The sequence below is a fragment of the Centruroides sculpturatus genome, unplaced genomic scaffold (assembly GCF_000671375.1).
Source record: "Centruroides sculpturatus isolate CEXI.00-Female unplaced genomic scaffold, Cexi_2.0 scaffold475, whole genome shotgun sequence".
In the NCBI taxonomy this organism is placed as follows: domain Eukaryota; kingdom Metazoa; phylum Arthropoda; class Arachnida; order Scorpiones; family Buthidae; genus Centruroides; species Centruroides sculpturatus.
The window spans coordinates 335,149-351,696 of NW_019384712.1; the positions used below are offsets into that span (position 1 = coordinate 335,149).

Sequence of the window (16,548 nt, forward strand, 5' to 3'; positions counted from 1 at the left end):
TTTTTGTCAGAAAAGTTAATTAATCTTTTGGTTTTCTTAGTTATTTTAATTGCTTTTTTATCTAATATATAGCCATTTCTACCTTTATATTTTTCCAAATCTTTACATATGTTGGACAGTAACATTGCTTTTTCTTCATTAGTTCCAGATATTTTTTGGATAGCATTTTTAATTTCAGCCACTATCGGATAGGTTTTAGCACAATGGAAGATTCATATTATATCGCCAAGACAGGAGTCTTTCAAAATCATGTGGTATCTCCACATCAGTATGGTTAACTATCAGTTTACTTAACCATTCTTGTTTTTCTAGTTTGGTAAGATAATCGAATTTACTATTTAATTTAATATTTTGGTTTATGTTACCCTAGGTATCGAACATGGCGTCGGTCAGTGCTTCCGGTTGCCATCTTGTTTGCGAACTCGGCGGCAGCTCCGCCCTCCAAAAGTGAAACAAATCGAATTACGAAATAATAATAATAATAATTCGTAATTATTTCTTATTACTAAAACACACACATACACATATATATATATATATTTTTTTTACTTACGTTTGCATGCTTCTCTCTTTCTCTCTCTCTGTTTTTTTCCTACTTTTTGCGTGATGTCTTGTTTTTCCTTTTTTTCCCTGTTTGTTCCTCTGTGTTTTCTCTTTCTTCTTACTTTTATTAACGGGAGCGGCGGGCACGGTCTCGGGCTCTTCCCATAATGGTAATCTTCCGGATCCGGGATATATGTTACTCTTAAATGTTGTGCAAAAATGTAGAAACGTTTGCTTGGTTGTTTCGAGGACCGATTGTGGTATTTTTTATACACGAAACTGTACGTGTATGAATCCGATAGGTCTTCCGTGTAACGTTTCGGTAGGTTTTTCTCCTTTTTCGAGTTTCCCCGCAATCTCTCTATGTTTTGGGTGTGAACCCCTGTTTTTGGGTTCGCAAAACTCTTTGAATGATTAATCGTCTCGCGGACGATTTCTATGCCTTCCAGGTCGTCTATGTGGTTGTACAGCTTCCATTCGTCCGTCAAAACAGCATTTTTGACATCTCGTTGCACAGGATTTCCTATCGTCGCGATAAACGACTTTGTGCAAGGTTTCGACATTTCGACCACACTTGTCGGCAATGTGCCGTAATCCTAGTTTCACCGCAAATTTTCGAACCCTTTGTTGATTCCGGGATCCAGACCTAATTCGGAATAGTCACTTTCGAGAAGACAGAAAAAGTCCCGGGAGGTAGTACGTCCCTGCCAAAACTCTCTCCGGAGGTAACGTCCAAATCACTCATTCAGAAGAAAAACAACGAGGGAAAAAAAACAAAAAGAAAAAAGCCTTCGATTTAAACGTAATAAAAACAAATTTTTGTAACAAACCGACCACCTTGTTCTTTGTCTTTGTTGTCACACAAATCGAACTTTCGCACGCACACACGCCCATTGTCCGTTTAGCGGAATTAATTTGCATATCCCGCTGCGTTAAAATTCAGCGCCCTCTATTGCAAGCGTCACTCGTTACCCCGATACAAGATTATCGGAAACGACGCCATCTCGATACCTAGGGTAACATTAACCAATATTTTTATTTGATAAATAGGGATCTAGATTATGATTTATGACTACATTATTTCCATTAGTTCTCTTCATTTGCCTTAGTTTTTTACATAATAAAAATATTTTTTTATATTTTATTTTAATTGCTGACTTGATAATCAATCTTTCTATTTTCCGCATGTCACTTAGTCGAATGCTTGAATGTATGGATGTTGGCAAACAGAGGGTTACAGGTGTGTGTTCTTCTCTCAAAAAACACTTGAAGTAATTTACATCTATTGTCAATCTTTGTATCTGTTGCTGCAAATCTTCTCTTTCCATTCTTTGATTCATAAAATACTATAATTGTTGTTCAATAAAGATTAAAACAATTGGATTGGTGATATTTCTGAAATTTTTTGTAAATTTCTAAAATTTACAAAAAATTTTATTGAACAACAATTATAAAAATTTTTAATGCCTTGTGAAGAGATTTGGTTATTGGATTGACAAAAATCCAAATTCTTCAAGAGTTATTTCTGAGAATTTTATTTTTAATTTACCATCTATTGACAAGGTCTTCTCGAATGGAAAATTCACAACTGGCTGTACTAACTGCACTGAATTGATTTTGTATTTGATCATAATTTTCTACATTTAAGGTTTTTACAATTAAGGAAAGATACAATTTTTTTGTATCTTTCCTTCTTTGTGTTAAATGTTCTGTTATAATGGAAATAATTCCCTTGACATTTTTATTATGAAGTGAAGGAAACATGTCTATTGTATTTTTTTCTGATATGAGATTTTTGCAGAGATACTTTTCTGAAATGCTGACATTTGTTTTAATGCTATCCAAGTATTTAAGTACACCAAATATCATTTTTAAGACATTTTATAAAAGCATTTGTGCCTTCATTTTGAAAAAAAGACCAACAATTCATTCTGAAGTTTTAAAAGTGGGCAAATTGCTTTACCTCGATCTTACTTTATTATCTTACTTTATTATCTTACTTTAGTGTGCAAAAGCAAAGATTTGTACTGAGCTTCCATAGATGTTCAGATATTTTAAAAAGAAGTGTTTTTAATGATCTTGACTTGATGGAATTTAGCATATTTACAACTTGGTCTAGGTTTTAATGTAGCCGGTGATGTTTTTGAAACTAGGAAAATATTTGCATTGATTAAATATAATATTTGAGTTTCTTGTCTATGCAAGGATAGTTTACTCCAAAAGTTGCATCTTATTTGCATTGAGAACTGCAAATTTATGCTAAAGTTTGTTTAATCACAGTTATAGACAGTATGCCTCTTTCATAATTTTGTAGAACACTTGTAACAAGTTTGTGGAACTCTAATGTTCTGAGGAACACCAGTTAAAAATCACTGGCTTATTTATGTCTTGCCACCATAGTTGCATGCCCATTGCTATCTGATATTTAATTTCAACGGTGAAACCTTCATTTCTGTTAATTTTAGTGCCAAGAAATATGAAGTCTTGAACAGTTTTGAGCACTGTATTGCTGATCTTAATGTGAATCTTTCCGTGAGGGCTGTAGTCATAATCTTAGTTTTTGTGATGTTGAGTGCAGTCCTGCTTTTTCACGTTCCTCTTTCATCCTGATAATCAGATACTTCAGGTCTCTCTTGTTCTCAGCCAGTAGTGTTGTACCATCTGCATATCTGAAATTGTTGATGGTATGAATACCCACTTTCACTCCAATGCCAGTTGAATCCAAATCAAGTTTCCACATAATCATCTTGACACATAAGTTAAACAGGCAAGGCAACAGAGTACAACCTTGCCTTACTCATTTTCCAGTCCATGTCTCCATACAAGGTACATACTGTTGCTTTTTGGTTGTTATATAATGATTTAATAAGAGAAATTAAATAATCTGGAACACCAAAATTATGTAGAGCAGTCCACAATTTGTTATGGTCCACATAGTCAAAGCATGTGTGTTGTTAAATATATCACTGCTGCAAGTGTTCACAGATAGCGAGTAGGATACCTTACAAGTTTAAAAAATCATACACGACTACTTTGATCTGTTTCAAGTCATATTGAACCAAAAAATGGCGGGCTTGATAAAAGACGCCACGTCATGGCCATTTATTTATTATAAAAAATAATACAATGGTTATATGACACGAAGCGTTGCTACTCAATACAAATACAAATACAAAAGTACAAATACAAAAGTACAAATACAAAAGTACAAAAATACTCAATACAAATACAAATACAAATACAAAAATACACAAATCATTGTTACACACATAGGTAATGACAGGAGAGAAATTTAACATGTGTAAAACTCACAAAAAAATAAGATTACCTGAAATGATGTTTAAAAGCAACTGCTGATGTAACAAAGTGTGAGATATGCAGTGGGTCATGGGTTAATCTGGTACTGACCACTTAATCTGCACAGGCTGGTAAAGCCCGATCTCGGAGTCGTTCGGATGGCTAGGAGGGCAAATCGAGTGGGGAGTGCGTCGGTAAGTCGACAGGTTTCCTGGGATAGACAGGGGACAGGTTTAACAAATAACAAAATAAATGTTTATTCTATAACTAAAATAATTTACAAGTTACTGATTATTGCCTAGATGCGGAAATACAAATATATCTATAATCGCTCTAACTATTCACTATGCCTCGTGAGAGAGTTTACAAAGGCTCTAGAGTGAGAGAGTTATTTTGGCGGTCAATTATACCTTATGTTGGAGGACGGTATGCGACGGTCATCCTGGACTATGGAAGCTGGCTGTCTGTCACAGGCTTATATCTTCTACTGGCTTCTCCTTGGACAGGATCGGGACGGGAGACACTGTATTCAGACCTTCCAGATGATCGCTCGGAGGGACGGTCACACTGAGGGGACGATCGCCCGGAACTCCCTGTAACGATTGTTTTTATACGATCGTCGTTGGCACTGAGCCAACAGGTCGTTCACTCGTTATGCTGACTAATTAGCATGTGCACGTAACAAACGGACGATGTGTAAGATTCGACATCCGATCTACTTCCGTTATAACGTGTGATAAAAATTTTTTCATCCTCTAATGTAAAAATATGTTAAACTCAAAAATTTACGCCCTGTAACCCTCGGGCTCACAAAAGTATTTAAAACAAATGGGATAAACAAGAAAAACTACAATCAATCAATCACTGTCAGAACAAATCTCACTGAATTCTTCCATTTTTACTGCAGAGCTGCAGGCTATTCACCTAGCCTTAAAGTATGTAATCAGAAAAGGTCATTGTTGCTGTGTGATTTATACTGACTCAGTGAGTGCACTTTAACCCCTTTACGACCGTTTAAATAAAATAGGGGGCTTCTTGAAAACTTATTCATTATTATTACGTAAAAAAATTCTTCATTTGAATTGAAAAAAGTGGTTTTTTCGATTTTTTAAATTTCGCAAAAATTGGTTCCTAAATGGCAGCTTTTCCTCTGGATAGCCAACTTTACAGGGGCTACCTGCAGCCTGCGATGGTGGCTTTTCCTCGTGCTTCGCTAGCGTGCAGGAAAGCTGCCATTCGTCGGTTACCTTTAAAAATAATACAAAAAGAAAAACATGACAAAACATAAAATGAAAATAAATTTATTGATTCAAAAACATTTATAAAATGATTACAATCATAAAATACAATATTATTTATACTATTGAAATATAATAATCTGATATAAAGTAAAAAATTATCACATAAATAAATACTATAAAAAAGTGAATAAAAATTAAATGTACTTACGTACATTTAAAATTACATTATTAATAAAAATATTTATAAATTATTTACAGTTAAAAATAAGAAAGGGAGCAAAAACTATTTTAACATAACGATTAAATATTAATCTAAAATTTGTACGTGAAATTCTTATGTAAAAAAATAAGAATAACTTTTTTAAAATTTTTCCATTGTATGATATATTCGGAAACAGGGTGCTGCACACAATGGCACATCGCAATCTTTGCAAAAATATCGCGTTTCCTTTCTTATTCTTTTGCCTGCACCGTCATGCTTAGTTTTGCATACGGCACAGCGTCTAGTGGGAGCCTTTTTTTTGTCGGTCTCCGAAAGAAGGTCCGGGAAATGTCTTTCCGTAAGTCTAAGTGGACCTGGAATTCTCGGACCTGAAGTTCTCGGCTGACCATGTTTTGTAACCCTCGTTTCGGTGTGATACTTTTCTATAATTGTTTCAATAATGTTAATTCTAAAGTCTAGATGACTTAGTACGCCACCATTTTTTTCATGTAAAACAAAAGCATTAAAAGTACAAATATCTAATAGATGGAAAAATACTTTTTTGTAAAATTTCTTCCCTCTTTTTCTCGCCACTGGATAATCTCGAAGATGCTGATCTAATACATCAACACCTCCCATTGTGTCGTTATAGTCGACAACAACCTGTGGCTTTACAACTATTTTACCGGCATGAGTTTGTTTTCTTACCATTGATGGATTGTGGACCGTAGAGAGTAAAGTGACGGCTCTTTTGTCTTGCCACTTCAAAGCCATCACTTTACCCCTCTGCATCGCCACTGTTTCTCCCTTTTTCAATTTTTTATTTCTAACCTCAGCTGGGATCTGTTGTCTGGTCGTCCTCACAGTTCCATAGAAATCTGTTTGGACCGTAACCAGATAATCAGCTAAATGTGGGGAAGAATAAAAATTATCTGTTGTTAGACAATAGCCCTTGCCTAACAACGAGTCCGCTAATGATAAGACAATTCTTGATGTAATAGGCATATCTTTATATTTTTGATTGAAAACTGTATCTTTTCCGGTATAAATTATGAAATTATATAAGTAGCCAGATACGGACTCGCATAACATGTAGAATTTCACACCGAAACGAGACCGTTTGAGAGGCATGTATTGTCTCCACGAAAGACGTCCTTTGAACAGCATCAAACTCTCATCCACCACTATATCCCTTTCTGGGACATACAGACGCGAAAATTTTGAACATAAATTTTGAACTATTGGCCAAATTTTATTTAGTTTAGGGTTTGGATGAGTTCGTGGATTATAATTTTCATTATTACTAAAATGCAAATTTTGTTTTATTTCCAAAAAACGATTTCTTGCCATTATTCTTCGAAAAATTGGAGTCGCAAGTGTTTCGTTCGTGGTCCAATACATTCTCTCATCCGGTTTATGAATTATTCCTTGCAGTAAGATAACACTCAAAAACATAAACATTTCCTCCACGGAAGCAGGATTCCACTGGCTCCTGGATGTCTGCGGTTTTGATAGGGCGTATCTATTCGTTTCAGTAGTGATTTCGTTCATTAATTCGTTATCGAAATATAAATTAAAGTAATCTAAAGGTTCAGTTATGTGAATTTTAGAAAACCGACACCCAGGAGTTCCAGTGAATGGAAACCGTGGAGGAGGATTAGGAAATGTACTGGTGTCAGCAGCACACCACGACCTAGCAGCATCTCTTCCCGAGTCGTCCGAGCTGCTAGAGTCGTCGATGGAAGGGATGTAGGACTCTGATCCACTCTCAGAGATCGCCATATAGCTGTCCTCACTATCAGACATTCTAAAAATAAGGAATATATTCTAAAAACTGTCTTATTGTTTTGTTATACGCTAAAAATTACAGAATATTCTCCAGAATAAATAAAATTATCAACTTACTTGCTAGGATAAGGTTTGATGATTCAATCGAACAGTAAAAACTGTCAATGAAGTCTAAAAATAAGAAATATATTCTAACAACTGTCTTATTGTTTTGTTATACGCTAAAATTACAGAATATTCTCCAGAATAAATAGAATTATCAACTTGCTTGCTAGGATAAAACGGAAAACTTGACTCTAACAATAGGAGAAAAGTTTGTCAATGGAAAGTAGAAATAAGAAAAATAAATCATTTCCCAAATCGCATGGTGTGTGAGACGCCCGGTGAAAGTTTTTTTAGAATTATCAACTTGCTTGCTAGGATAAAACGGAAAACTTGACTCTAACAATAGGAGAAAAGTTTGTCAATGGAAAGTAGAAATAAGAAAAATAAATCATTTCCCAAATCGCATGGTGTGTGAGACGCCCGGTGAAAGTTTTTTTAGCAGCATTTTTTCCGAAATTTTTCAAAACATTTCAACATATTCAGGTTTTCTAATTTTTTGGAACTGCGAAAAATGCAAAAAATAACATATTCAGTGCGTGCCGAGTTTACTCGCAAAAAAAGTCGTAAAGTGCCAGTGTTTCACAAACGTCAGGTAGAAAAAATTTGGATAAAAAACACGCTCGTGATAATCAGTATCGTCCATCGAGTCCATCGCGTGCATTTTTTTTACTATAAATTATTATCTTTCAATATTTTGTTTTTATTTCAGGTTTGTTTTTGAGCTGAAATTTTAAACACTTGTACATCTATAAATTCTCATTTTTGTATGTCTGTCTTTTATAAAGAATATGTAAATAAATGGTAAAATCATTCACGTGTGTTTACAAAGGTGCTGTTTTCCTTTTTTGATCTAAAACATATACATGTAACATTTTCATTTTCACTACTTTTCGAAAATTTCAAATGTAAAGAAATAATGAAAAAATTTGATTATTTTGCATTATATTCAACTTTTCCAGCGATCGCAGCTTCGATTCGCTCTTCTGTAGGTCGATTGACTTTTCTTAAGCCAATAAGGGTTTTTTTACCACCCCCGGGCCATAAATATTTCGGATAATACACTCACTCCCCTATTATTTACAGTAAACCCACACGGTTGGTTGAAAACAATCGAAGGGAAACTCCTTCTAAACTTTTATTGGGTATCTTCTGTCTTTGTTGACATTACTGTAACTAATCACAGACTTGTGAAAGGAAAAATTGCCGCGAAAAGTCCCGCCTNACCAATTACAGCTCAACAGGCATGTGAGCAAAGGTTTGTTTTATCCAATAAACAAAAGAAGGGTGTTCCATAGATATAACATGGGAAGGAGGAGTTTAGTAAAAACTGTAATCCAGTCTGTAGTGATCTAAGCTTTGATTTGCTTTCTTGTATGTCTTTTGACTGTATCAACCAATAAATGTTTTGTCACCACCTCCGGGCCATAAATATTTCGCGAAATACTGTTCTCTCCCAGTGTAAAGTAATTAGAGGTGAGAAGGCAGATTATTGGCTGATAAAATTGATAGTCAACTTCTGTTATACTGTAGTTGGTTACTTTCTGTCTATGTTGATATTAGATCAACGAATCAGCCACTTGTGAAAACAGTAGAGGTCAAGTTTCCGCTAAGTGCCATCCCACTAAATAATATGTAAACAATCGTTATAAAATTGCTTGTTTCTGTCATTTTTTAGCTCTAATTAGCTAATTTATCATTCATCGACAGTATTTAGGTGAGTAAACATATTTTTGAAATATGTAAACAATTGCTAATTAGCTAATTTATTGTTCTCAGACAGTATTTAGGTGAGTAAACAATCTTTAGAATTGAAAACAATCCCTATAAAATTGCTTCTTTCTATAGCATTTTTAGCTCTAATTAGTTAATTTGTGAAATCTGGAATTTATTATTCTAAAAATGTAATTATTTTTTCTTCTGCTATATAACGGATTGAAAAAAACGATCTTAGTCGAAAACATTTGAAGCCCTCCTTTCATAACTATCAACATTCTATTGTTCTCCTACAGCCTGCAGCTCGACTTGCACAAAAGTTTATACTTATCCAAATGTCGTCATTTATTTTAGTCCCGGGAACACCTATAACCTTTATCTCCTATAACAACCGATCACGTGACGACATCGGATATCGTCGAGTTGAACTCCGAACCCGCCATAAATTCCGAACCTCCAACATCGAATACTTTTGTGACAGGCTTCTAGAAGGTCAAGAAGGAAGGACCACGTGCAAACGACGAACATTGAAAGACGGGAAAAAGAAACTTTACATAATTATTTATGATCGTTTGTATATGTTTGTAGCTGATTAGTCGCGAACTTTTATAATTGTGCCAATTGGGATTACCCTAAAAACTCATTTATAGGATGTATGTGATATTATTGAACTCGAATCGTCATGGAAACCTACAAAGAGATATGAAAATCCGTGTAAACTCTCTCTCTCTTTAGCTCTTAGGCGTTTTAGCGTCGAGATTAGTGTTTGTAGTTTTTGTCAATCTTGTCTATTTGAAGAAATTCTTGTTTTATTTGTAAATGGTATATTCCTTTACTCGTATACGGTCTAGGCCTTATCGTCGATCCCGATTACTCTCGCTCCACTCGACCGACATAGAGCAGAAGTCCCGACACTAGGGATGACTATCGTAACATAGCATCTTGACAAGTGAGACCGTCCCCTACTTCCCTGGGGGTTCACAAATTTATTCTTAGTATTTAGGTTAGTAAACATTATTTTAGAACTGTGAAGTTATAAGTTATTTGGGAAAGTGAACCCTTCCCCTTGCTGTTACATAATATGAGAAAATATGTAAAGAATTGCATGCGAAATTGCGTAGTATAGTCAATTATTGTAAAAATCGTCGAAATAATATAAAAATAATGTTTCTTATACATTATCGCTAAGAAAACTTGTGTGGACTTCGACCCTCAGATGACTCATCCACTCCCTGCTGGGAGAGTAATTAGAGAAGTAGTGTGAATAATGGCAATATCTTCTTACTTGCTGTAGCTAAAAGGCTGTGGTTTGTTTTGTTTTCGAACAAAGGATGTGTGTGACTAATAAATCTACGATATTTTTAGCGAATTTATATAAATAAATATATTATTTTCTGTTTTGTTCGGAAATTTCAAATTTTATTATAATTTCAAATTCGTGATAAACAAAATACAAAACTACAGTAAACTGTAATATGACTTTGCTAGAAAACAAAAAACAGAGTGAATGTAGCGCGAATTTGAAAGGAGATACCACATTTGAAAAAATACTTGCATTCCTAAAAGTGCTTTTCCTGCAAAATATCGTGTTTTTGATAGAAGAATGCAGAGTTTTTTATAAAAATCCTGTATATTAACATTTTTCATTACCTTATTATCAGAAAAAGATTTTATTTGTTCCACATTGCTCGACCCACACTACCCCCTAGAGTTTCTTACGAAGAGAAAAATAATATATTGTAAACAAAGACATTTTACACCCTGAGGCTCTAGAAAAGTGCAGTTCGTTTAGTACAGAAGACAACAAATTACTTTACATTATAAAATCTGCAAATAAAACCTATTGATTTATTTTTATTCTATGGCTTTTTCGAAAATAAATTTACAATAATTCAAATAACACAAATTTCCAATAATACATGTAAATATTATTGTAAATTTGTGTTTTATAGATAAAATTAGATCAAATGATTTTAGATAAAAATAAAATAAAAAATAGTAACTGCAAGAATATATTCAACAATCTGTACGAAACAATCAATATATAAACATAAGAAAAAATTACTCTAGACAATCCTGTTATTTTATTTTTTCTTCTAAGATTTGACAATTACATGCAGGAGTGTCAAAGAACTTTTATTATAAAAGCTTATTTATATGAATATCTTTACACAAATACAAAAAATTCTTTATATCACAATAATACTTATTCTATAATAGTTTCTAGCCTTATATGTTGACATAAAAAGCTTTACAATAAGCTCCCACTAAAAATCAAAATAATTTATAATATACCATTTTATAAAATAAATTTATAGAAAATTTCAGTATAAATCTTCATTTATTTTATAATGTATTATTTAGAAACTTATTATTTTTTATGTAACACAATACTGGCAAAGAGACACTCGATACAAGCTTCAGTACAAATAAACATCTGGACGACCTTGAAAACAGCTGATTGTAAGCTTTCGCGGGTTGTTCTCAACAACAGCCTGAGGGGAAGTAGGTTTTCTACACACGTCTGAACTAGTTACTGCAAATACTCGATTGTATTACGTTATTTTCTGATAATTTTTTTTTATTTTCTTGTTATTACCTATATTATATGCTAATGTAAACATCATTAACCTAACATTGTTTTTTTGTGTTTTACAGGAAAAACTCCCCACATAAAATTAAAAAAACATTTAATACACCAATTTCTGAATTAAATTTCTAAAAAAATTTAACATATAACTTAATTTCCTTTAATGCATATTATTTAAAAACGAATTCTCTTTCAAATAAAAAAAAATCGCGACGGATCATGTGACACGCACCGCTGTTCGGTGTTGTTAGCGCAATGTCTTTGAGAAAAGCTGTTTATAGCCATTAGCGGGATATTCTCATACAAATCGCAGGGGAAAACCGATTTCTAGACAGATGTGCATCAGTTACCGTAAACATTCAAATACATCGCAAAATTTTCGATCATGTATACACTATCAATAGGTGGGGACCGAAAAAATGGTCCAAAATTTAAACTTTTATTGGGTGTATAATTTTAAAATTTTCTGATGTGTAATAAACAACATTTAATAGAAAGTAAAATAAGCTTTGCCCGAGTTATCTCGTCCATAGGCAGAACAGGAACGAATTTTGAAAATTGGACGAGTTATCTCGTCAACGGGCATACCGCATGACTCACGCTTGACGAGTTATCTCATCAATGGGCGTTAAGGGGTTAAGCTTTTATCTCATGTGAACCTAGTTCTCACTTTATAGTGATTAAAATCAGTAAACTGTTTTGCCATCTTACCATGAGTAATTTTTCTGTAAAATTTTGTTGGGTTGCAGGCCACATGGGTATAAGAGGGAATGAAGAAGCTGACACAGCTGCAAAGTCAGCAAGTCCTTTAGAGCATGCAATGTCTATTGAAGGAAGTGACTTGAAGCTAGTTGTTAAAAAGCAACTAGTAGGGAGATGGCAAGGCATGTGGAACAGACAAGTCTACAACAAACTAAATGAGATCAAACCTTTGATAGAAAATTGGACACATAATAAGCAGTATGATAGGAGATCTGAGGTCATTCTTACTTGTTTCAGAATTGGACATACTTGACTGACTCATCAATACCTTCTGAAGGGTGATGACCAGCCAGTATTGCAACTGCTTTCTAAGTGTAAAACACATACTGTGCAACTACTCTGCCTTCAAGATGAGGCGTAGACATTATTTTGGAAATGCAAGTCTAACAGGAGTTTTGGACCAATGGCCAAATCTTGTCAAACTACTAGACTTTCTAAAAGTCACTAATATGTATAGATTTAATTGTTTATTTACTTTTAACTTTCATATATATTGTTGTTTGTTTATTTTCATTGTTGTATATACTTATTTTATATACAAATTGATCATTTGCCATGGTGCAGCTTAGTCTATATGGCCCTTGCACCATAAAACACTAACCAACCAACCAAATCTATCCTAATGATAATGATGCACTTGGAACCAAATTATGGTGTGATACAAAAAAACACCAAAAAAGACAAACGTTTTTGAACCTCTTCTGGGTTCTGCATCATGTTTTTAACCATTCCTAGATGGATATTCAATTATGGAATGACATTTAAATAAGAGTTCAATTATAAGTTTGAAAAAATTTACAAAANATTTTATATTATATATATATATATATATATATTTAATTATACAAATTGAACATTTATCATGGCACAGCTTGGCCTATGTGGCCCTTGTGCCAAAAAACATCAACCAACCAACCGATAAAGGTATTGCTTTTTCCATGAAATAATCTCTCAAAACATTACATATTGATTCGCCTTTAGTGTCTGTTGTCAAAGTTCTTGCAAAAAGCAGTTCTTTGTGGATTTTTGTTCCATAACAAAACGAACATATTCCAATAATAATATTTCATTACTAGGTAAAGTTGACTCATCCAGTTGTATAGAGAAATGGGTTATTTGCAGATAATTACACAAGCTTTCAATATCATAACTCATTTCATCAATATGTCTTCGAACTGTGTTGTTGCTCAAAGGAATTTTTTTTATTATATCATATGCAGGTTTGTGTAGAACAGTTCTTAAAACCTTCAATGGCTGGCAAAATTGTTTCCTGATAGTATGTGGTTTTCTAGATTTTGCTATAAGTAGCGAGATATTGTAACATGCCATCAAACCATCATTGTTTGTTTGACGTCAAAGCAAACATACTATCCATTGTGGGTCTCTTGTGAAGTTTTTCTTTTAAGTATTTGAAAGTATTTCAAATTCTTTGCCTGTTTTATCAGGGTGACATCTCAAATGATCCTCTAGCTTGGATGGTTTCATAGCATTATTGCTGAAAACTTTGTTGCATAAAAGGCACATAGGCAATCATTTGTCTGACAATGATGGAATGAAACCAAATTTCAGGTAATCAACATTTATACTTTCTACATTTCTTTTTAGATTCGACCATGTTTAGTATCAGTTATCTGTGTATTAAGCTATTTAAATATGATAAGACATAGTATTCAAAATTGATTCCTGATGTAAAATCTTATTTTAATTTAATCTTTAGATATCTTTTGTATCTATATAGAGAGGAATCATGTACAGTACAGTACCATAGAATCTTGTTTTTAAAGATAGAGAAATATATAATACCAATTGCTAAAACTTTGTCCCTCGATGTGGGTTCCTGTCCGTGGTGAGGGGACCTCCCAGAGATGGTTTAGTAACTCATTTTTACCATCCCTGGGATATGAACGCCCAGTCATGTGTTTGCCGTGCGTGGTATCCCATATGCCGGAAAGGGAGATCCTGGTAGTTGAGGAGCAACATAACGTTTCCAACACACTTCTTTGGGCCCTGCTTTGGATAAACGGGAGGCTCAAATCAGACTCCCTTTGAGTCAATCGACTGGTTGTTGAGTCATTCTTGACCTTGGCCTGGAGTCAACTGATCGTTGCAGACCGGGCGAACATGTCAGACAAGATGCACTCTTCTTGACTGCATTGTGAGGGTATAGCTCCTGGGAAACCCTGGTGTGATGGTCTATGGAAGTACTCCATGTGACAGCATCCCCTTGTAAGGGCCCCATAATGGGTGGGGTCACTAGGAGCTGAATTATTATATCTAAATATGGATTCCAAAAATTCAAAACAACTGAACAGAGATAAGTTACCTCCAGTAGCAACCAACATTCCAGCACTGCAACCTACTTGATAATATATGCAACTGGAGATAAACCAATGTCAAAATATTCTCCATTTCTTATTCAAAAAATATTTGAATCAACCATCGGACATCTGAAAAAGATACAAAAATTGAGGTCAGGGGATTTGCTGGTAGAAACAGCCTCACCTCAACAACCAATAAAACTATTGGCAACAAAAACACTGGGAGACATGGAAGTCACTGTCAGCCCACACAGAAGTCTAAACTCATCATGTGGGGCGATATCTGTGATAGATCTGATGTCTGAAGACAAATCAGGTATTTAGATTGGTCTTTCAGATCAAGGTATCACTGCTGTCTGACGCATTTCCATTCGTCGAGATGGCAAGTTGATACCAACAAAACATCTTCTATTGATATTTAACAAATCGACATTGCCATCTTCTGTTATGGCAGGATATCTGCATTGCCCAGTTCGCCCATATATTCCAAATCCTCTGCATTGCTTTAAATGCCAGTGGATTGGACACTTGTGAACATAATGCAGAGGGGAAAAAAGCATGCGTACAGTGTGGAAATGAAGATGACAAGAGTACTGAATGTAAAAGTACCCCATGCTGTGTGAACAGCAAAGATACCCATCCTACCTACTCTCGCAAAAGCCCTGCATGGCAAAGAGAAAAAGAGATTCAATGAGTAAAAACTGTGAACAGCATACCTTACCCAGAGGCACGTCACACAGTTACTTCAAGCACACCAGTGAGACAGAAGACTTTTGCTGCTGTTTTGAAATCCACAAAGGCATGTGGAGTTCAGACAGACATTTCTGTTTCACAAAATGAATCTCTGACTCGCCATGCAAAATGCTTAATACTCCCATTTCAAGAAACACCAGAAAAGGAGAGTACAAAAGCAAAAACACTCCTATCTAAAACAGGGGTAATAACAGAAACCTGGGTTCTAAAAAGGCTAGCAAGAACCCACTAAAAAATAGACAGTGAAAGTGGCTCTCTCTAAATGTAAAAGATCAGAGGCTCACTCTATGAGTGAATTTTCTGATATCTCTGATGAAGAGACTAATATACAGGTGACAAAACCAACGTCACCTCCAAAAGAAAAACCCCCTGTGAAATTAAAGAGGGATACCCTTGCTAAAAATGCTGCCTCAAACACATAATGGATTATAAAATAATCCATTGGAACGGTCGTGGTTTCCGCAACAACTTATCTGACATTAAACACTTGACATCATTTACCTCATCTCTCTGCATGTCACTCCAGGGGACACATCTGAAACCTGGAGAGGGAATTACTTTAAAAGGATTTGGACTACTGCAAGGATGATGATAGCCACAACTGTGGCAGTGGCAGTGTGGCTATTCTGGTTTCCAATCACATCCCATCTTTGCCGGTACAAATAACAACAGACCTGCAAGCTGTGGCAGTCAGAATTTCTATTGGAGTAACTGTCACAGTTTGTTCTATATACTTGCCACCAGATGTCAGAGTCAATGAAGATGAACTGGATGCATTAGTTGAACAGCTGTTAACACCATTCCTTTCACTTGTGATTTCAATGGCCACAATCCTATGTGGGGCAGTCCCGACATTAATCGTCGAGGCAGAGCCATTCAATGACTCATAGGTAATCAGCAAATGTATTTATTTAATACTAGAGAAGTGACATACTTCCATGCCCCAACAAGAACATTCACTGCCATTGATCTCTCATTAGCCACTCTGAATCTGTTTTCAACATTTTCATGGGAGGTTTGATCTAATCCACTTTCCAGTGACCACTTCCCAATATTTCTAAAATACCGAGGCAGAGAAAGCTGTGAAACAGCCCGTCCATCACGCTGGAAATTGGAAACTGCCGATTGGCCTGTTTTTTCTTCTATGGCCAACGTCACTGAGGATATGGTGAATATTGCTGATATCAATGATGCAGTTGAAATTGTCACTTTGTGTATTATTCAGGCAGATGAAAA

General features: G+C 34.8%; 2 protein-coding genes across 2 annotated transcripts in view; one reads left to right on the forward strand and one right to left on the reverse strand.

Annotated features, from left to right (window-relative positions):
- LOC111627854 (trihelix transcription factor GT-1-like) overlaps positions 1-16,548 on the forward strand; it is a 54,002-nt gene that overhangs the window by 21,510 nt on the left and 15,944 nt on the right. The gene's annotated exons all lie outside the window — the stretch shown is intronic.
- On the reverse strand, positions 5,358-7,295 carry LOC111627853 (piggyBac transposable element-derived protein 4-like). Its single transcript, XM_023371514.1, has one exon. It carries the CDS (start codon positions 7,087-7,089, stop codon positions 5,443-5,445), a length of 1,647 nt encoding a protein of 548 aa, XP_023227282.1. The 5' UTR covers positions 7,090-7,295; the 3' UTR covers positions 5,358-5,442.